The sequence below is a fragment of the Ascaphus truei genome, chromosome 7 (genome assembly GCF_040206685.1).
Source record: "Ascaphus truei isolate aAscTru1 chromosome 7, aAscTru1.hap1, whole genome shotgun sequence".
NCBI classification, from domain to species: domain Eukaryota; kingdom Metazoa; phylum Chordata; class Amphibia; order Anura; family Ascaphidae; genus Ascaphus; species Ascaphus truei.
The window spans coordinates 45,963,762-45,986,247 of NC_134489.1; the positions used below are offsets into that span (position 1 = coordinate 45,963,762).

Consider the following 22,486-nt stretch of genomic DNA (forward strand, 5'->3'; position numbering starts at 1 on the left):
CCCATCCCTACCACAGGGTCTCTTGGAGGATTGTCTAGTGCCCCCCGGCGGTGCCACTTGCCCAAGACTTGGGGACATCTGCGGACTACCCCCAGTGTGTGACGAGAGAGGTTCCCTTTTCAGCATTTCGGGCGTGGTAACGTGAATTGTCATATGACATGCTCCATTTATTCTTTTTTGAGGTATGCACAATACTTACCATTTTTATATGCTTTTTTTTATAAATATTTAATGCACTATGAGCGTCGTGTGCTGTTTTTTTGTCTTTGCCTCTCATATAAAGTGAAGACATAACACTACTGAAGGGTTTCCTCTGGTTTATTGACTGCACCATATAAATATTACACCGTGTCACTGCAGTACGAGAACTCAGCGCCACTGGTTCAATCCAAGATAATGGAGGGAAAAAACAAAAGTAACTATAAAAATGGTCAGCTCACAAATACAAGAACACAAATCCTATACGCGATGCACATATAGATACAGTCTGTGAGGCTGACACTTCACTGCCAGAGGGGCTATCCAACACATTGCTTCACGTACACATTGCTGTGCTCTGGCAGAGAAGGGAGTGGGCTGCCTGGGAGGCAGGAAGTGTAACCAGATTTAGAAACAAAGCCTCACACTGAATGGTTAAGTGAAGTATGGTCAGTTCCTGTGGATGGAGATTTCACACATTGGCCATGGGAGATAAAACCCAAAATTGTACAAAAAAAAAAAAAAAAAAAAGAACTAAATGTCTATAAGCTGAGCTCCTGCTGGCTCCTCTCCTTCCTACAGCCTCACATGGGTGCCGAGTACGGCAGGAGATTGGTTACAACCACACAGCCCATCTTTGCAGCTGTTACAGCTGAACTAGCTTGGCGCTCAGACGCCTTGAAGAAACGGGGAACATTATGAGAACTAGAGATAGATATTCTATGAGGCTAGGTAAAGCCGATCTGAAGGCAGATAGGCAGAGTTCTGATCAGCGGCTATATCTCTTCTTAGAAGAGATGAAAACAATTAGAGAAGCGTTTTATTATTTCCCTGCAATAAAGATCACGCCACAAGCAGCTACAGTATTCACACTTCTGCAAACACACTGCAGCTGTACAAAAAAGTGTGACCAACCCCTCTGCAGTGCTTGGGGGGAGGGGAAGAGTGACAGTGTGGATGGTGCTTGGGGGATGCAGGCTCCACACCCAAAGCTCAGGACTCCATTTTGCCCAAGAAGTGAAGGTTGAGGATCTTGAGCTGCTCATCAAGGTCCATTCGCACAATGCCATCTTCATTGTCTATACTGAGCAAGACACCCATTGCCTCACGATCCTCCCCAGGATCACCTTCACCTGCACAGGGGAGAAAGTAACACAGGGGACAGAGAGGGGGTCACACAGGACTCACATGTGCACCTCACTCTCAAATTATCCTCCCAGCTACATGCTAACTTTACAGCACTCAGTGTGGGCATCATTGGACCTATATCATTTATGGTCTGTTGTGCGCCAATAATAGGGATTTCTACTAGTGGCAAGTACTCTCTAGTTACAAACCGCTATTCTCTAACTTTACAGCAACCTTATTGAGGTCATACTACATACATAATATGACGTAGCTGACATATGCAACTACATACATTAAACATACAGATGTAGCCAGATCATGGCTGCGGGTCTGATAGAGGAGAATGGACCCCCACGAGCAGCCTGCAGCCATGGCATTTTGTATTTGCCGTGACTATAGGGAAAGCAAAAACCTCAGGTTGCTTGTGGGGGTCCATTCTCCTCTATCGCATTCCCGATGCTGCGGTTGTGTTTCCGTGGCTTTTCCCGGCAGGGGGGAAAATACGCCGGGCTGCGGGGGTCCATGCGTCTGAATGGGACCTCCCACAGTGTTAATCCTTCCGTTCCGCTACCGTTGCGGAACCAAAGACGTTAAGGCCTTCCTCTGGATCAATAAGTAAGTATAGATATAGGATAAAGTATCTAATTTAGCATAGGTTGAACTTGATGGACATATGTCTTTTTTCAACCTCATCTACTATGTAACTATGTAAGGCTGGCTACATCTGTAATTACCCGGTCCTGCCACAGTAGCTGCTGCTCTCCCTTAGCCTGAGGTGCCTTATTGCCTTACCCTGCTGTTCTTGGTGGGTGTGATGGGCTCCAGGTGATCCCCAGAGATGCTGATCACTTTCTCACTGTCCTGCAGGAGCACAGAACAGAGGCCACCCTGTGTGGGAGAGAGAAAAGGTGACTGGATAAAGCCAAGAGTCCAATACTATGCCTGTGCTATCCTACCACACTGCAGAGACCTCCCTGTGTGAGAGGGAGAGGTGAGCTCTGGATAGACAGGACCCCCAATACTGTACCTGCGCTGATCCATCACATTGTTTGAAGAAATGTCCCATAGGAGAGGGAGGGAATCTAAGCTCAGAGAAGTTGACGGGAAGTGAGGAGAGAAGGGTCCTGAAGAGAGTAAAGAGTGGCCTGTGTCCTGGGGAGAAGGCCGCAGGAGGGATATGAATGGAGGTATGAATATGAGGTTGGGGGATCTCAGGAGTTGTGAGTAAGAGGCACTGATCTGAGGGATTACATAAATCACTCTATGGTGAAAGCAGGACAGGGGCACTCACGGTGACGCTGCGGATGACTCCGGTCTGTCCCACCACCTGGCTGTCCTGGTAAGTGTCCCTCACTTTCACCTGGATGTCCATGGTCACCCAGTCGCTGGAGATCTGTTCTATGGAGGAACCTGAGTGTGAGGGTTGTAACCGCCGGGGGAGGGGGCGCCCGGGGTCATCGGGCTGTAACCCATAGGGCTGGGACTGGGACTTGCCTGGGAAGGAGAGGAGCAGAGAGTTACACTCGGAAACAAACAAAACATTGTGCATGGGAAAGTCTGTGGACGCGCAAGTACACAGAGTTACAGCGAGAGTATATTATGGGTAAGGTGGTAGGAAGGTATCAGATTACGGGTTGAGTGGTAGAGGGGTGTCAGTATCTAGAATATTATGGGTGAGGCCAGTAGCTGGGTGTCAGAAGCAGGTATAGTAAGGTTGAGGTGGTAGCTGGGTGTCAGTACCTGGTATATTATAGGTGATAGGGGACTATCAGTACCTCGTATATTATATTATGGGTGAGCTGGTAGCAGTGTTTCTCAACCTGGTATATTATGGGTGATGGATGAGGTGGTAGCTGGGTGTCTGCACATGGTATATTTATGGGTGGGTTTCAGTACCTGGTATGCCATGGGCGAAGGCGTGGGGTGATAACTGGCTGGTGAGTGGGTGTTCTGGTAGCCGACAGGGCTGGGTGCCACTTGTTGGTAGCTCTGTGGACTGGGGCTGGGCTGGTAGGAGCCTTGCGGGGAGGGAGCAGTATACGGAGAGAACTGGTCTGTGTTATACCTGGAAGACAAGAGGAGGAGGGTGAGATAAGGAAACACTGGGGGGTATCATATGAGGAGACACTGCAGGAGAAAGGGGGTATTACATGAGACACTGCAGGAGAAAGGGGGTGTTATATGAGATAACTGCAGGAGAAAGGGGGTATTACATGAGACACTGCAGGAGAAAGGGGGTATTACATGAGATACTGCAGGAGAAAGGGGGTGTTATATGAGACACTGCAGGAGAAAGGGGGTTTTATATGAGATACTGCAGGAGAAAGGGGGTGTTATATGAGACACTGCAGGAGAAAGGGGGTGTTATATGAGACACTGCAGGAGAAAGGGGGTGTTACATGAGACACTGCAGGAGAAAGGGGGTATTACATGAGACACTGCAGGAGAAAGGGGGTGTTATATGAGGGAGACTGCAGTACAGTGGGTTTTAAATGAGGAAGTCAGTGTCTTTCTCATATAGGAGGGAAAGTGTTGGAGGGGGTGTTATATCACTCACAGGGTGAGGCGAAGGGACACTAAGGGGGAGGGGTGTGTCACTCACATAGCCGGTGTCCCTGGGGTCTGCGGGTTATATGGAGCGTTGATCTGGGGGGACGGCACATCAGGGTACCCCGGAGTCTGTGGGTTGGGGGTCCCTCCATAGCCCTGTGGTGATGGAGAGGGCTCGTCATCGTATCTGTAGTCGTACTCCTCATCCGCCCTGTGGAGACAGAGCGTAAGATGGGAAGAGACAGAGCCTAAGACGGGAAGAGACAGAGCTTGAGACAGAGAAGAGAGAGGAGAGCAAGAAGAGCGAGAAGGACAGAGGGAGAGAGGAGAAGAGAGGGAGAGAGGAGGAGAGAGGAGGAGAGAGGGAGAGAGGAGGAAAGAGGGAGAGAGGAGGAAAGAGGGAGAGAGAAGGAAAGATGGAGAGAGGAGGAAAGAGGGAGAGAGGAGGAAAGAGGGAGAGAGGAGGAAAGAGGGAGACAGGAGGAGAGGGAGAAAGGAGGAGAGAGGGAGAAAGAGGATAGAGATGGGTCAGGAGAGAGAGAGAGCAAGGAAGGTTGTGGAGAGAGAAAGGAAGGTTGTGGAGAGAGACATCCTCAAGGGTGAGGATAAAGAGACAAAGGGTGAGGCAGAAAAGAGAAAGAGGAACGAAAAGGAGAGATAGACAGAATCACCTGGAGGGCTGGGCGATAACAAAAAAACTCCTACAATAACAATATTGATAAATTTATCACAATAAATATTTTTAGAAAGAAAAGTCTACAATGTTCTAATAAATCAGTACAAATGTATCAAAAAATACATTTTTGGAATTTTTTTATTTTATAAATACAGTGTGCTTTGAAATAAAAATAAAATGAATCATTGAGGGATTATGGAGAGAGGTGACACGGTGGGGGACGAGGGGTTAAGAGAAGAGTCCCAGGGTGGAGAAGGGGTTAAGAGGTGTCCCAGGAGGTGGTAGGAATTGAGACCCAGGGAGAGAAGAGCAGTATGCTTTGTTGCAGGAGCTGCACGCTCTCTCTCTCCCTTACCTGGGACATAGTCATTTTATCCGTGCGGAGGCGCGCTGATGCTCAGGGAGAGCGGTGCTTTCCCTGGTTTTACACAGCGCGCTGTCCGTGTCGGGGGCAGGCCAGTGACGTCACGGAGCTGGTTCGCCCTCATTGGGCGAACCGCTCACGTGACCGGCCCTGCGCTCCGGCGAGCGCCAACTCTGAAAACTTCGTGAGACACACGCTTCCCCAAGCGTGCGCGAGCCCCTGCTAAAGCCGCTCTCATTGCGGCTGCAGGGGCTCAGTGTCGAGTGTGAGCGCGGCTCAGCACGGCTCAGCCTTGCTCACACTACTATGTCCCAGGCCTTAGCTGCCAAACGCTCCACTCCACCATCCCTAATTCTTTTCCTGTCACTGTAATATAGACAGAAGCCCAGCAGGAAGAAATGGAGGAGCTTATGACAGCTCTGTGAGAGACGGCTCCACACATGGCAGCATCAGCAGCTATATACCTGTGGCCCCACAAGCCGGTACCAAGAAATCCCGCAGTCACAGGTTGACTTACCATCAGTGTTTATTACCACAGTGTCACTATGATATTGCAATATGCCAATCTCTACCTGGAGGGGGTGTTGGGGTTGTTGGGGTCCCAGGCTCCGCTCTGAGCTGGAGTTCTGCTGCCGTCGTGCAGAGGGGTCTGCGATCCATAGTGAGGAGTACGGCTTCCTGCAAAATAGATCAGAACAGTGAGGAGAGGGACTTCTGAGAAAAAAAGGGGGACGGGAAAACAGAGGGGGGGGGAGGGGCAGAGAGGGGGTAAAGAGAGAAGAGATGGAAGAGAGAGAGGAAGAGAGGGGAAGAGCGGGAGAGGGGAAAGTCAGGGGGAGAGGGGTAAGAGGGAAGAGAGAGGAAATAGAGGGGAAGAGAGGGGAAGAGGGAAGGGGAAGAGAGGGGAAGGCGGGGAAGAGGGAAGGGGGGCAGGGAAGAGGGAAGGGGGGCAGGGAAGAGGGAAGGGGGGCGGGGAAGAGGGGGCGGGGAAGAGGGAAGGGGGGGCGGGGAAGAGGGAAGGGGGGGCGGGGAAGGGAGAGGGAGGGAAACAGAGGGGGGGAGAGAGGGGGTAAAGAAAGAAGAGATGGAAGAGAGGAAAAGAGGGAAGAGATGGGAAAAGAGGGGAAGAGAGAGGGAAAGAGAGGGGAAAAGAGGGGAAAAGAGGGAAAGAGAGGGAAAGAGAGGGGAAAAGAGGGGAAGAGAGGGGTAAGAGGGGAGAGAGAGGGGGGAGAGAGGGAAGAGAGGGGTAAGAGGGAAGAGAGGAAATAAAGGGGTAGAGAGAAGATAGATGAGAGGGAAGAGAGGGAGGGAAGAGAGGGGGAGAAGAGAGACGGGAGGGGAGAGTGAGATGGGGGGAAAAGAGAGAGGGGCGGTGCTTGTACGCGCAGCGCACACCAGGAGGCACTGGGACCGCGGCCTGAGTGGAAAAGGGAGATTCAGACGCACCATCATGCAGCGGAGTCTGCGAGCCGTACATAGGGGTCCTGGAGCCAGTGGTGTACATGGGGGTCTGGGAGCCATATATGGGAGTCCGTGCGTGAGTAGAGGTCATTCCTCCAGGGCGCCGGGAACCGCTGTGAGTGGGAAGAGCTTGGAATTAATACTCAAGAAAAAGAGGGGGGGGGAAAAGAATAAAAGAAAGGGAGAATAAGAGAGAGCAAAGAGAAAATAACCCAGAGAGGCAGACATACAGATGCAGTCAGATGGTTTGTCGCGTAGTCGGCCAGGAAACCGCAGGTGGCTGCGGCCTGATCGCGGAACCACCGCACACAGACTAATTGCCCATTAGAATTAACGCAGTGGGAGTCCCTGCTTCTGAATGGGACTCCATCACTACGTTAATCCTACCGGGCAGCATCAGTCTGGAAGAGCTGCACAGTGAGAGCAGACAGAAGCGGTCCCTCTCCCTGCGCATCGCTAACAGGCTGCTTTTATTTTAATAACATAGGATTGAAGCATGGGGTCTCCGGAGCGGAATCGCATTAATTTCAGCCCCGGGGACCCGCTGCTTCCCGAGATACAGGCTCCGATATGTGGTGCCGGTATCTCTATGCACGCTTAATTCTCCCGTGTCACGTAACCGGATATTTAAACGTGCAGGAGATAACGGCACCCTATACTGAGGCCTGTAACTCGGGAAGCAGGGGGTCCCCGGGGCTGAAATGAATGCTCCAAAGACCCCCTGCTTTAATCCTATGTTATTAATATAAACTAAAAGCAGTGCACTCGCCTGTTAGAGATGCGCAGAGAGAGGAACTGATTGTGTCTGCTCTCACTGCAGAGCTCTTCCTGACTGATGCAGCCCGGTAGGATTAACCCAGCGATAGTCCCATTCAGAAGCAGGGACCGCCGCTGTGTTAATCCTGATGGGCAATCCCCCCGGCCCTGCACTTGACTGTGATCACTCCACGTTCGGACCGCGGTTCACCAGCACACTTGCGGGGCAGGGTGGAGATACAACAGACTGCATCTGTAGACACACACACAAAAAGAAAACGGACATAGATAAACACACACACACACACAAAAAGAAAACGGACATAGATAAACACATACACACACACACACACACACACAAACACACACACACAGTGTGACGGACAGTAGTGACACAGATAAACACAGAGTGTGACTAACACAGTGGTGAGGCGCTGTCTATCCACAGAGATGGTCTGACATGTAGAATGAAGCTCCACTCGGGCCGTGGATTCTGTGGCATCTTTCACAACCCCGATGTATCCTGAGCCAAAGCAGAGAGGGTGGTTACAGTTTAACACAGTGGTACAGCGCAACAGGGAAATATCAGCGTGACAATGCAGGATGTAAAAACACTACACAATACACTGCACACACTGACTCTTCCTGCCAGAAAAGAGCCTGTGTGCGTCTCATACCAGGATGGGAATATAACATTGTGTGACTACTTCTCTTCCCAGCATCCTGACATAACTATGATGCAATTGCACAGTGTTTCTCTGCCTGCCTCCCCTCTCTTACCTTTGTAGGGCCCTTGCGAAATTCGCACAGTCTGACCAATCAAATCGTTGTCTCTGCGCCCCCGTCCCCTTCCTGCGCCTGGTCCTCCGCCTCCGCCTGCTCCTCCACCTGCCATTCCGCCTCGCTGCCCTGCTAGCAGTGGACATGACAGTGACGATATATGACATTAGGGTATAAAACTGTACAGTGAGGGTATCTCTAATGTCTCAAAAGGGAAAAAAAGGGGGGGGGGGGTAGAAAATGTGTGCAGTGCTTGCTGGGTAACCTGCAAAAGGCAGACTCTTGCATGGGTTGGTGGGAGGCAGTTAGATACTTACCTGCCCCACTCGGGTGCATGGGGCTGCTGATTCGGGGACTCATTGGTGCAAACCCCCTGATTGTGAAGTTTGTGACGTCACGAGGCTGCAGGGGACAGGAAGTTGGTTAACGAGGAGAAGTGATATCGAGTCCCCCACCCATGCAATGACCCATCTTTACCTTGGAGCCTCCAGCCAGAACCAGGTGTCGAGACTTACAGACGAACATCCCACCGTTCTCAACAAGCTTCTTACAGTGAAGAAAGGAGTAATTACGGTATAAATGTCTGATTTCTCCCTCGCGGCCCTGAGTGAGAGTGAGACACAAAGTGAGACATAAAGAGAAAGTGTGAGTGTGAGCGAGAGAGGGCGAGAGAGTGTGTGATCGAGATAGGGCGAGAGAGTGTGTGATCGAGAGAGGGCGAGAGAGTGTGAGCGAGAGAGGGCGAGAGAGTGTGTGAGCGAGAGAGGGTGTGAGCGAGAGAGGGCGAGAGAGTGTGTGAGCAAGAGAGGGCGAGAGAGTGTGTGAGCGAGAGAGGGCGCGAGAGAGAGAGGGCGCGAAAGAGAGAGAGGGCGCGCGCGAGAGAGAGAAGGGGGCGCGCGAGTGTGTGAGCGAGAGGGCGAGAGAGTGTGTGATCGAGAGAGGGCGAGAGAGTGTGTGAGCGAGAGAGGGCGAGAGAGTGTGTGAGCGAGAGAGGGCGAGAGAGTGTGTGAGCGAGAGAGGGCGAGAGAGTGTGTGAGCGAGAGAGGGCGCGAGAGAGAGAGGGCGTGCGCGCGCGAGAGAGAGAGGGCGCGCGAGAGAGAGAGGGCGCGCGCGAGAGAGAGGGCGCGCGAGAGAGAGGGCGCGAGAGAGGGCGCGAGAGAGGGCGCGCGAGAGAGGGCGCGCGAGAGAGGGCGCGCGAGAGAGGGCGCGTGAGAGAGGGCGCGCGCGAGAGAGAGGGCGCACGAGAGAGAGGGCGCGCGAGAGAGAGGGCGCGCGAGAGAGAGAGGGCGCGCGAGAGAGAGAGGGCGCGCGAGAGAGAGAGGGCGCGCGAGAGAGAGAGGGCGCGCGAGAAAGTGTAAATTTTATGGAACAGTGTGTTTTAAAACATATCTGTTTGTGCACAGAAATGAGCTGGGACTTTCAGAACCAATGCTCTGACAGCCCACTGGGCTACCAAGTGGTGCCAGGAGGTCTGGCAGGACATCTGGAGATGAAAGACCCAGAGGATGACCAAGGTGTCAAGCTCATTTAGACAGAAGGGAAGGATTCAAGTATCCACATCCTGAGATCAATGGACGCCCTTTGCATTTCCATTGATCCTACCAGACTGGCAAGAGTCTGTCACTGCGGGTAGCATTGAGGGAACCAGGGCCAGAGATGACAAAGTGCATGTTGAGGGGGAGAGTCGGCGTGCGCATGTTGAGGGGGAGAGGGGGCGTGCGCATGTTGAGGGGGAGAGGGGGCGTGCGCATGTTGAGGGGGAGAGGGGGCGTGCGCATGTTGAGGGGGAGAGGGGGCGTGCACGTTTGGGACAGGGTGCGTGCGCGCGTGGGAGAGGGTGCGTGTGCGTACGTGGGAGAGGGTGTGTACGGGAGAAGGTGTGTGTGTGTGGAAGAAAAGAGGACAGGGAGGGAGGGAGGGAAAAGGGGACAGGGAGGGAGGGAGGGAAAAGGGGACAGGGAGGGAGGGAGGGAAAAGGGGACAGGGAGGGAGGGAGGGAAAAGGGGACAGGGAGGGAGGGAAAAGGGGACAGGGAGGGAGGGAGGGAAAAGGGGACAGGGAGGGAGGGAGGGAGGGAGGGAGAAGGGGACAGGGAGGGAGGGAGGCAGGGAAAAGGGGACAGGGAGGGAGGGAGGTAAAAGGGGACAGGGAGGGAGGGAGGGAGGTAAAAGGGGACAGGGAGGGAGGGAGGGAGGGAAAAGGGGACAGGGAGGGAGGGAGGGAGGGAAAAGGGGACAGGGAGGGAGGGAGGGAGGGAAAAGGGGACAGGGAGGGAGGGAGGGAGGGAAAAGGGGACAGGGAGGGAGGGAGGGAGGGAAAAGGGGACAGGGAGGGAGGGAGGGAAAAGGGGACAGGGAGGGAGGGAAAAGGGGACAGGGAGGGAGGGAGGGAAAAGGGGACAGGGAGGGAGGGAGGGAAAAGGGGACAGGGAGGGAGGGAGGGAAAAGGGGACAGGGAGGGAGGGAGGGAGGGAGGGAAAAGGGGACAGGGAGGGAGGGAGGGAGGGAAAAGGGGACAGGGAGGGAGGGAGGGAGGGAAAAGGGGACAGGGAGGGAGGGAGGGAAAAGGGGACAGGGAGGGAGGGAGGGAGGGAAAAGGAGGGAGGGAAAAGGGGACAGGGAGGGAGGGAAAAGGGGACAGGGAGGGAGGGAGGGAGGGAGGGAAAAGGGGACAGGGAGGGAGGGAGGGAGGGAAAAGGGGACAGGGAGGGAAAAGGGGACAGGGAGGGAAAAGGGGACAGGGAGGGAAAAGGGGACAGGGAGGGAGGGAAAAGGGGACAGGGAGGGAGGGAAAAGGGGACAGGGAGGGAGGGAAAAGGGGACAGGGAGGGAGGGAGGGAAAAGGGGACAGGGAGGGAGGGAGGGAAAAGGGGACAGGGAGGGAGGGAGGGAAAAGGGGACAGGGAGGGAAAAGGGGACAGGGAGGGAGGGAGGGAAAAGGGGACAGGGAGGGAGGGAGGGAAAAGGGGACAGGGAGGGAAAAGGGGACAGGGAGGGAGGGAGGGAAAAGGGGACAGGGAGGGAGGGAGGGAAAAGGGGACAGGGAGGGAAAAGGGGACAGGGAGGGAGGGAGGGAAAAGGGGACAGGGAGGGAGGGAGGGAGGGAAAAGGGGACGGGGAGGGAGAGAGGGAAAAGGGGACGGGGAGGGAGAGAGGGAAAAGGGGACGGGGAGGGAGAGAGGGAAAAGGGGACAGGGAGAGAGGGAAAAGGGGACAGGGAGGGAGGGAAAAGGGGACAGGGAGGGAGGGAAAAGGGGGCAGCGAGGAAGGGAAAAGTCCCTTATGCAGGGGGCGTTTCTCACCGAGTGAGATCCATCGATGACCTTAACAATGTCCTTTACATGGATGTTATTCTCTTCCGAGTCCAGAGCTACAGCGAAGCGATTGTCCTTCTTTCTGTTGACAGCCTGATGCCTGACTGTCACCACCTTCCCATGCATGTTCAGCACCTGTCAGGGGCCGCAGAGTCAGATTGGTTTAGCAGGGTCGCAACGCCCATTGAATGAGTGGGGGTGCGGACCCGGCTAGTTGGGGCGTGGTGAAGAAAGGAGGTGGTCTGCGCCCAATTAAACGCCAGGCAGGCGGGGGCAATGAAGGCCTTCACTAGCTGGCCCCCATTCATTTACCCTGGTGGGGGGGATTGGTGCAAGCCACACTCACCTGGAAGGTCTCTCTCTCCAGACGCACAATGACCCCCATAGTTTGAGGGTCTAGCTGCACCAGCTCCCCCCACTCGTGCTGCCCTCCAACATCCACTCCTGACGCAGTCTCTGAACACAGCTGCAGATCCCGCGGCAGCACCTTCAGCTGTAGTATGGGAAGTGGGGGAGAGAGGAAAAGAGAGGGGATGGGGTATAGAGAGGGAAGGGAGAAAAGAGGGAAGGGATAAATTAGAGATGGACAAGTTTAGATGGCGTGCAAAATATACAGAGGGATAAAAGCAATAATGATCGCAGCTGCAGTGGGGTCCCGCAGCCTGGGCAATAAAGGGCAGAAAGACAGGGAGGTTGGATGTTCCTCTTAAGACAGGAAAGGTGGTGTACAAAAATGCGCATGGCTGAATGCTGAAGAAACCTGTGTTTCTTGAACACCACACATGACAAAGCCAGATTTGCACTCTTACATTCTGCTTGCTCTATACCCAGACAGGTCTTCTCTACTCTGAGGCATCTCAACGATTCGACTCTCCTATCACTAAGGATTCCAGCAAGTCTAACCCCCCCCCCCTACCCTTCCTGTCCCTGTAACAAGGCACATAATTCACCTCGTGCATGGTGAGATCGGAAAACAAGATGACAAAGTTCTCCTCCACTCGGACAATGAGTCCCGTGTCCCCCTCGTAGCGTCCAGCGATTACTTTCACATGATCCCCCATCCGGAAATACTTCCTCAGCTCCTGAGCTGGGAACTCCAGCATGTCCTGCAGGGGGAGATGGTGGCAGATTGATGGGAGTGGTGGGGGGGGGGGGGGGGGAAGAGAAAGATGAGAGTTGGAAAGTGATGCAAAATAAGAGGGAGAGAGATGAAGGGGAAAAAAGAGGCGGGAAAAAGAGAAGGAATAGAGAAAAGGGGGTAGAGAGAAAAGAGAGAAGGGGATAGAGAGAAAAGGGTAGGGGGATAAAGAGAAAAGCGAGGAGGGGGTAGAGAAAAGAGAGGAGGGGGTAGAGAAAATAGAGGAGGGGGAAGATAGGGAGAGTGAAGGAGAAAAGAGAGGACACATCCAGTCTGTTTATTACCTTGAGGTCCTCGTGCTTTGGCATGATCGTGATCTTATTGCCGTCCACACTAAGCACTTTCCCCTGCAGGTTTATGAGCTCCCCCTCGCACACCTCCACATTATCTCCAGGCTGCAGACTGTGCTCTCGCTCCTTCCCTGCACACACACCAGCAAGAATCAGACAGGTCAGCTATGGCCTGGAAGTGCCCTTCCGTGCATATACCAGTCGCTCTTTCTGTTCCTTACTTCTACACTTACACCAGCTTCTGTGTCTACCAGTGGGTACATATGTATGTACTCATGTATGATAGAGATATATATATATATATATATATATATATATATATATATATATATATTACACACACACACATCTTGTTTTGTTATATATATGGTACGGCACCCCAAACTCACCTTGGCAAACTTGATACCCTCTACAACTCAATATGCCGCTTTCTCCTCCAATGTAATAACACACATCACTGCAAAATGCTCAAATAACTAGATCACTTGAGTCTAGGCGCAAAGTTCATCTCTCCTTTAAATACTTTCTGGGCAAGATACCTGCCTGAAGAAAGATGAATCTAATCCGCTCACCTAGTACAAACGTAATGGGGTTTAAGCTATGGTGCAAAGGAGGAGATAATATTGCAGCCGGATAGATCCCTAAAGATCAAAAAGAATCTTCCAAAATATGCACTCTTTAGCACGTGGGAACTAGTATGCTTAACAAATAAGTCCTGCAGATCATTAGACTGCTTTGGCTCTTTGGACTATTAGGATCAGTTCATTTACAATAAAAAACGATAACATTTTACTACACCAAATATCTATGTGACACTGTGTGATTTATTTACAATGTGATATGGTTAAAACGGGAGCTACAGGGAAAACACGGAAGTTGCAGGGGGAGAAGCAGGCGAATGCTGGGAGAAGCCGCTGCACCCCGCCACCAGTAAAACTCGCAAGCGAGTAAAATGATTTGTCGAGCCCTGTGTGTGTGTGTATGTATGTATATGTATTGTGATACAGTCACTATCTCTGTATGCTGGAGTAGTGCAGAAAGTGAGCTTTCCAGCATGCAGACAGTTAAATTCCTCCTGGAGAAGCTTACTGCACCTGTAGCTAATTAGTAGAGAACTCCTGAAGGTACAGGGATTTAAAAAAACAGGAAGCTCCTTGCAGAGAGAGAGTGAGACTTCACCCCAACTAGGAGGAGACTGGTTGGTCTGGCTACCTGTTCCAGAACCTGCAGAGCAACAAGTCTGGAGGCTGTGGAGAATGCCCAGAAGGATGCGCCTGTGACCTGCAGGACCCTGCGGCCGTGAACAGGATGAGCCACAAGCATGAAGAGTTAAGGACGTGAGCCTACTGTGGGAGTAGGGTTGTCCTGTCCAGGGTGCTGGATCCAGAGGGATTTCCTGGACGCTCGTGACCGAGTCCCCAACAAAACCGATAAATGTATATCTGTGTGCTCCATTTTGGTATTCTTCAACCTCGTAATGCTCAGGTGTGTATATTTGCCTCTGTGACCTAGTAATGCGCAGGTGTGTAGTTACTTCTCATACCTGTTAATGCTCGTGTGTTCATATTCTGGAACATGGCAATATTTAGGTGTGCGTTTACTTCTGGTACCTGGCAATACTTAGGTGTTTATTGCTACACATTACCTGTGGTTTCAGTCACCACCTCAAGGTCTACACCCTCCGGCTGATCCTCAAACTTCTCCAGCTCTGAGAGAGTCGGCTTTACCCCATCTGTGATCTGAAGACGAGGTCAAAGGTAACACGTATTCACTGACTATATATACACTCCCAATGTAATGATAGTCCCGACCCACACCTCCCCCACTATACTACCTACACTCCCCTTATCCACAGCATTACATACAACTCCCTCTGTTTCATAACCCTGGCCTATGCTATATTCCCCTGGACCATGCTATATGTCCCTGCTACCCTGGGCAGTGTCACTCACCACAGCAGACATGGCGAAGCTCTTGAATAGGAAGCCTTTCCGGCTGTAACGATTCCCCTCGAAAATTAGGAAATCTCCATCGGAGGACACATCCCCCCCAAGGGACCTGCGAGGGAAGAGAGTAGCGGAATCACAGCGTCACCACCCCATAGCACAAAGTCAACTTACAGACACCCCACCCGATGGAGTAACCGCACCATAGCAAAGCCATCCCAGCCACCCCAGAGAACTCTGTTTATAAACATCCCCTTCCAGAGACATTACCACTAAACCACACTAAGCACTGACCTGATCTTCTCTGTATCAAAGAGTCTCTGCGGAGGTCTGCGGAACTTTTTCCTCTTGGCAGACCAATCTTTCTGCAGGAAAGAGTGTGAGTGAATAGTGGGGAGAAGGGGGTAGAGAGAAGGAAGGCAGTGCAAATAAAAGTGATAGTTATTGCAAGGAAATGAACACACAGATTCAAATATTTGGGTGATACTGCGTTACGCATACTCATTGATTGTACATGGCACACAAGCTCATTGCTAATGTTCAATAATCAAGCAGCACAATTAAGTGTCATTAAGCATACCAGACTCATCCGAGCTTTGATCCTGTCGTAGTCGATCCTCGGGATCATCTTTAGGGATATGGTGTTCTGACTGGGCTCTACATAATCCACCTGGAGAGAAGAGAAAGAGGCGAGAGGATGGGGGGGGGGAGAGAAAGAGACAGCAAAGGGGGAAGAAAGGGAAGGGGGGGGGAGAAAGGGAAGGGTGAGGGAAGAAAGGGAAGGGTGAGGGAAGGGGGGTGAGAAAGGGGGGGGAGAAAGGAGGGAAGGGGGAGGAAAGAGGGAAGGGGGAGGATAGAGAGGGAAGAGGGAGGAAAGCGGGAGGAAAGGGGGAAAGAGGGAGGAAAGGGGGAAAGAGGGAGGAAAGGGGGGGAAGGGGGAAAGAGGGAAAGAGAGGGAAGGAGGAGGGAAGGAGGAGGGAAGGGGGAGGTAAGAGGGAAAGGGGGGTGGTAAGACAGAGGGGGAGGAGTTAAGACAAAGGGGTAGGGCGTAAGACAGAGGGGAGGGTGTAAGACAGAGGGGGATGGGTAAGACAGAAGAGGGGGGGGGGGGGTAACAGAGAATTTTAAAAGAGAATGCAAGTTGAGTCCCACTCTCCTCACCAAACTTTGATCTCTCTACATGGGACCCAGTACCAACTCTCCAAAACTCCATTGCCCACCCCATCTCTTTTTTCTTCCAATCTATCTCCTGGGGCTCTACACACTGTCTGCCCCCTGTTTCCTTCCTTTTACAAGACAGTTATCTCTCTCTCCTCCTACTCCACCTCCCCTGGAGCAGTACCCGATTTATGGCGGGTTATTATGGGAATTACAGAACTTTAAGCCTGACATGAATAGTGGGGAAACTACTTGAAGGTTTAATACAGGATAATATTCAGGAATACCTAATGGAAAACAAAATTATTAGTAATAGTCAGCATGGATTTATGAATGATAGATCATGCCAAACTAACCTTATTTGTTTCTTTGAGGAGTTAAGTAGGAATTTAGACTACGCTACTGCAGTTGATGTGGTCTACTTTTGCAAAGGCTTTTGACATGGTTCAACACAAGAGGTTGGTGTACAAAATAAAGCAAAGTGGACTCAGTAAAAATATATGCACCTGGATTGAACTGGTTGAAGGACAGACAACAGAGGGTTTTCATAAATGGAACTTTTTCAGGTTGGGCTAAGGTCGTGAGTGGAGTACCTCAGGGATCGGTACTGGGACCCCTGCTTTGTAACTTGTTTATTAATGACCTTGAGGATGGCATCGAGAGCAAAGTCTCCATCTTTGCTGATAATACTAAATAGTGTAAGGTAGTAGAATCAGAGCAGGATGTAATTTCTCTCCAGAAGGTCTTGGAGAGACTGGAAACTTGGGCAGGTAAATGGCAGATGAGGTATAATACAGATAAATGTAAGGTTATGCATTTGGGATGGAAAAATAAACAGGTGACATACAAATTAAACGGGGATAAATTGGGGGAAATCCTTGATGGAGAAGGATTTAGGAATGCTTGTAGACAGCAGGCTTAGCAATAGTGCCCAAAGTCAGGCTGTAGCTTTGAAAGGCAAACAAGATCTTATCTTGCATTAAACGGGCAATGGATGGAAGGGAAGTAATATAATATGTAACATAATTATGCCCCTTTACAAAGCATTAGTAAGACCACACCTTGAATATGGAGTACAATTTTGGGCACCACTCCTTAGAAAATACATTATGGAACTAGAGAGAGTGCAGACAAGAGCCACCAAATTAATAAAGGGGATGGACAATCTAACTTATGAGGAGAGGCTAGCTAAATTAGATTTATGTACATTAAAAAAGAGGCGTCGAAGGCTGCGTTTATAGTGCCTGGCGACGCGACATCGCTCCAAAACAAATACACTGAATCCATCGCATGCGCTTATAGTAAGCGCGACAGCAACAGAGCGACGTCGCAACCAAAAATATGGAAGCCAGTGAAATTGAAATTTTTTTTATAGAGACAGTCGCCACATGTGACTGTCTCTAAACCAATCACAGAGCGCTGCCCTCCCCTCTTGGTGATGTCACTGGCCTTGTTGCCAGCAACGTTGCTCAAACTTTAAGTGCAACTTTCACCAATGGCGACGGGTGACGTCACAGCACTATAAACGCAGCCTAAGAGGGGATATGATAACTATATACAAATATATTCGGGGACAGTACAAGGAGCTTTCAAAAGAACTATTCATCCCAAGCGCAGTACAAAGGACTCGGGGCATCCCTTCAGGTTGGAGGAAATGAGATTTCACCAGCAACAAAGGAAAGGGTTCTTTACAGTAAGGGCAGTTACAGTGTGGGATTCATTACCCATGGAGACTGTGATGGCAGATACAATAAATGTGTTAAAAAAAATGTGGACATATTTTTAGATGGGAAAGGTATACAGGGATATATCAAATAAGTAACATGGGAAGGATGTTGATCCAGCGAGTAATCCGATTGTCAATTCTTGGAGTCAGGAAGGAATTTATTTTTCCCATTATGAGATATAATTGGATGATATGTCACTGGAGTTTTTTGTTTGCCTCCCTCTGTATCAATAAGTAAGTATAGATATAGGATAAAGTATCTGTTGCCTAAATTTAGCATCGGTTGAACTTAATGGACGTATGTCTTTTTTCAACCTCATCTACTATGTAACTATGTAACTTTTGCCCACTCCCTACCCTTAATGACAGTACCCATTCACTGCCGCTATTCTCCCATTCCCTGGGACAGTGCCCACTCCCTGCTTCCTTCCCTGGGACAGTGCCCACTCTCTGCTCCCTCCCCCTGGGGCAGTGCCCACTCCCTGCTTCCTTCCCTGGGGCAGTGCCCACTCTCTGCTCCCTCCCCCTGGGGCAGTGCCCACTCTCTGCTCTCTCCCCCTGGGGCAGTGCCCACTCTCTGCTTCCTTCCCTGGGGCAGTGCCCACTCTCTGCTCCCTCCCCCTGGGGCAGTGCCCACTCTCTGCTCTCTCCCCCTGGGGCAGTGCCCACTCTCTGCTCCCTCCCCCTGGGACAGTGCCCACTCTCTGCTCCCTCCCCCTGGGACAGTGCCCACTCTCTGCTCTCTCCCCCTGGGGCAGTGCCCACTCTCTGCTCCCTCCCCCTGGGACAGTGCCCACTCTCTGCTCCCTCCCCCTGGGACAGGGCAACTCTCTGCTCCCTCCCCCTGGGGCAGTGCCCACTCTCTGCTCCCTCCCCCTGGGACAGTGCCCACTCTCTGCTCCCTCCCCCTGGGACAGTGCCCACTCTCTGCTCCCTCCCCCTGGGGCAGTGCCCACTCTCTGCTTCCTTCCCTGGGGCAGTGCCCACTCTCTGCTCCCTCCCCCTGGGACAGTGCCCACTCTCTGCTCCCTCCCCCTGGGGCAGTGCCCACTCTCTGCTCCCTTCCCCTGGGGCAGTGCCCACTCTCTGCTCCCTCCCCCTGGACAGTGCCCACTCTCTGCTCCCTCCCCCTGGGACAGTGCCCACTCTCTGCTCCCTCCCCCTGGGACAGTGCCCACTCTCTGCTCCCTCCCCATGGGACAGTGCCCACTCTCTGCTCCCTCCCCATGGGACAGTGCCCACTCTCTGCTCCCTCCCCATGGGGCAGTGCCCACTCTCTGCTCCCTCCCCCTGGGACAGTGCACACTCTCTGCTCCCTCCCCATGGGACAGTGCCCACTCCCTGCTTCCTTCCCTGGGACAGTGCCCACGCTCTGCTCCCTCCCCCTGGGACAGTGCCCACGCTCTGCTCCCTCCCCCTGGGACAGTGCCCACTCTCTGCTCCCTCCCCCTGGGACAGTGCCCACTCTGCTCCCTTCCCTTGGGACAGTGCCCACTCTCTGCTCCCTCCCCCGGGGGCAATGCCCACTCTCTGCTCCCTCCCCCGGGGGCAGTGCCCACTCTCTGCTCCCTCCCCCGGGGGCAGTGCCCACTCTCTGCTCCCTCCCCCGGGGGCAGTGCCCACTCTCTGCTCCCTCCCCCGGGGGCAGTGCCCACTCTCTGCTCCCTCCCCCGGGGGCAGTGCCCACTCTCTGCTCCCTCCCCCTGGGACAGTGCCCACACTCTGCTTCCTTCCCTGGGGCAGTGCCCACTCTCTGCTCCCTCCCCCTGGGACAGTGCCCACACTCTGCTTCCTTCCCTGGGGCAGTGCCCACTCTCTGCTCCCTCCCCCGGGGGCAGTGCCCAATCTCACCTGGGCAATGTCATCCTTGTATAAGCCCCTCTTGAGCCGCACCCAGGACTTGGGCTTGAGGTTGGTGACCTCCTTAACCACTTTAAGGACGTCTGTCATCTCTTTGATGGGCACCATCTGCTGGTTCCAGAAGCCCATTCGCAAGTTTCCCACCCCCTCGATGGCCTGCTTTACGTGGGTCTGTTTATACGCCTCCACGTAAATGTATCCCTTCACATGCTCGGGAGAAACGACAGACTTTATCTGCAGCGGCTGGAACACGAGGAGTGGAGAGAGGTATGAGAAAAGGGAGGAGATGTCAGGAAAGTGGAGAGAAAGGAAGAGGGACATGAGAGATAAGAGAGAGAAAAGATGAGAAGGATCAGAGAGGAAGATAGAAAAGCACAGACTGATGGATAAAAGGGAGAAAGAATGAACATTATGAAATGAGAGCAACATGCATCAAAGGGAGGGAAAAGAGAATGGTCAGAGATGGAGAGAGGAGAATAACAAGGCAGAGAAAGCAGAAAGACCGACTGGACTACAGTGATATAGATCAAAGAGTAAAGGAGGGAAGCAGGGATACAGAAAGACAGACAGACAAAGAGTGAGAGAAAGATCAGAGACAAATCAGCAAATGATTCAGTGAGAGACACAAAGATGGCTACTCAGAGACTTACTGCGTCTGTGAACTGGTAAGCAATAAATTTCCTCATCAGAGCAATGGCTGTGGCCCTTTCCTCTCCGATCTGCAGGGTGAAAGAGTGAGGGACATCAGCTCTCACACATCCTACCAGTGTACAGTGTGGTGAGGGTATAACGGGGTGAGGACTGATCACTACTTACCTTACACTTCACTGTCCATAGATTGGGATCTCTGCCAGGATACAAGACAAACTATTAGCTCAGATCTCTGACACACATACACAGGTGACATACACACAAGTAACACAAGAGGGAAATTAAGCCCCTGACATACACAATCACAGACCACACAAACACAAACATAAACATAAAAAAGCAGACACAGATGTAGACCCCGCACAAACACACAAACCCTCGTGTATGTTACACAGCACAATGTAACCACACAGACCCCATGATCACCCCCAAAAAATTAGTGTATAGGACACAATCACAGTGGATCCTTACTTCACTCCGGGAAGTAACTGCTGCTGGGTAATGTCATCTGATAATTCATCCGAGCCGCCATATATACTAAACAGAGAGAAGACAGGTGAGTTTAACATGCAGTTGCACTGTATGTATGTGTTACACCTTGAGAGGTGCTTAACCTATCACTAAGCTTCAGGTTATCTGTAAACTTCATTTTAAACACATGAACACGTGTTTTTCAACCCTTAACAAATGTATCTCTGTGGAACCCCAGCCCACTTATTCTATGTATGTTAAAATACTACTGTTTAAGTATTTTCCATACTGCAAGTATGATTATTATATAAATTAATTCACCATGTTATATAATTTACAATACAGTATAACATTTAATACAATGTTTGAGTTGTTAAAGAATATGTCAAAATACATTTTTGGGGTCTTGAAGAATTAAATATCCTCGATTACCAAACGTAGTCACGGGTAGCCCCGGTACCAGTCGCAGACCCCCAGAACCCCACAAAATCCAGGATGAACACTGGTGTAGTTAAACATCAAAACATCAGGCCTGCTTAATAATTAATACTCTGATAGTAACAGAAGCGCCTGCAGGGGACAGGTCTGTTCCTTGATACTCACTGCTCTCCCACAGAAGACTTAGCGTATTTCTTCATGTAATACTCCCCCAGCTCCTCTTCTCTCTGATCTCTGCAAATATAAAAACATGAAGTGTTAGAGGGAGCTCACACACAGCCGCAGGTAGGACAGCGTAGGACACAGAGGGCGATGCAAGAGGAGGAATAGGTCTTCAAACAGACGGACTTACACAGCTCTGAGCCCAAGATAAACCTCTCAATGTGTTGCACACAGTGGAGCTCTGCCACACAGAGGCAACTCATTGATCCTTATAAACACGGTACAAAACCGCTGTAATGGACAACATCTACAGGATGTGTCCTACTGTTTGGAGTACTCTGCACTGGGACGCATATACTTGCAGGATTGTGACACATTTACTAAGCTTTTTGAAGCTATAGAAAAGCTTACACGCAAGTAAATGGGCTGGAAGGTATCTTTATAGCTCAACATCACTTGGTAAACATGGCCCTGTGTCACCATGATTTAGAAGTACAACCCCATTATGCTTTCTGTCTGAGTCGCCCTGCTTAAGAATGTAGAGTTCTCGGGCTAAAGCTCCCTTCTGTCTGTCTCACAGTTGAATTTCAATGATGAACAGACATACTGCACAATGGATAGTGCAATGGGAAGGACTCGTGTGTTAATCGTGGCAGTGATAAGCCCCCCCTCATCTGTGTAATTATCTTCTGTGGCACCATCAGCTCTTAAATGCATACAATACAGCTAGAAAGTTACAACACCCGCCCACGTGTGGTTAGGGATTCTGACCACTTGCTCAGGGACTTCTCACCTCCAGAGGTTCTGCAGGCGTCGTGCTCCCGAGCGATCCTCATCCAGAACCACATTGTCAATGTTGGAGGCTGTGGAATAAAAGGAGAGATGAGCGCAGAGTAACACTTGAGAGAAGACTCTAAAGCCTGCCACCATATAACCCACCGAGCTCCAAATTAATGTTAGAACAACCCATGAGAGGAGAGGAGTACATTATCAAATCTGTTTCAATTGTAAGTCAGTATTTAGGGAATAAATGGTCTGACATCTCATTTTCTGCTCCTGAATGAGAATATGATGTATGTGATTAGTTAAACACTATCACACACGGACTAAAGTACAGTTCTAGCACCTGTATTGCTCTTGGAAACATGAAGGTTTTATATAGAATGTGACAGCTTTAAATAAAACAGTTTTACAAAGATATGGAGTTTATACGAGATAGGCACACCTCAGATATTTTGTATAAACACACTCTACATCAGCAGAGCCAGAACGTATGAGTCTTCTAAAGTGTGTATAACTACATGTATGAAACTAATCCTGACTGTTAGGTTGATGCATTATCTGCTAGAAACAAACCCAAAAATGTTCACAATGTTCAGCGCTCCTCGTGATAAGGAAAGATGTGAGAAAAAAGATAAAG

At 51.1% G+C, this 22,486-nt stretch overlaps 1 protein-coding gene across 1 annotated transcript in view; it reads right to left on the minus strand.

The window, feature by feature from the left end:
* Positions 1–302: 302 nt before the first annotated feature.
* The window catches only part of SUPT5H (SPT5 homolog, DSIF elongation factor subunit), a 39,462-nt gene continuing 17,278 nt past the window's right edge, over positions 303–22,486 (minus strand). Inside the window, 27 exon segments of the mRNA XM_075608215.1 lie at positions 303–1,319; positions 1,322–1,331; positions 2,119–2,214; positions 2,618–2,739; positions 2,742–2,820; positions 3,223–3,391; positions 3,929–4,087; positions 5,489–5,594; positions 6,363–6,490; positions 7,554–7,656; positions 7,914–8,042; positions 8,231–8,315; positions 8,391–8,516; positions 11,215–11,361; positions 11,573–11,719; positions 12,177–12,332; positions 12,649–12,785; positions 14,300–14,393; positions 14,607–14,712; positions 14,895–14,965; positions 15,181–15,270; positions 19,336–19,587; positions 19,995–20,063; positions 20,161–20,191; positions 20,467–20,532; positions 21,070–21,138; positions 21,860–21,929. Of these exon segments, the coding sequence (XP_075464330.1) occupies positions 1,192–1,319; positions 1,322–1,331; positions 2,119–2,214; positions 2,618–2,739; positions 2,742–2,820; positions 3,223–3,391; positions 3,929–4,087; positions 5,489–5,594; positions 6,363–6,490; positions 7,554–7,656; positions 7,914–8,042; positions 8,231–8,315; positions 8,391–8,516; positions 11,215–11,361; positions 11,573–11,719; positions 12,177–12,332; positions 12,649–12,785; positions 14,300–14,393; positions 14,607–14,712; positions 14,895–14,965; positions 15,181–15,270; positions 19,336–19,587; positions 19,995–20,063; positions 20,161–20,191; positions 20,467–20,532; positions 21,070–21,138; positions 21,860–21,929 (2,945 nt within the window). The 3' untranslated portion in view covers positions 303–1,191.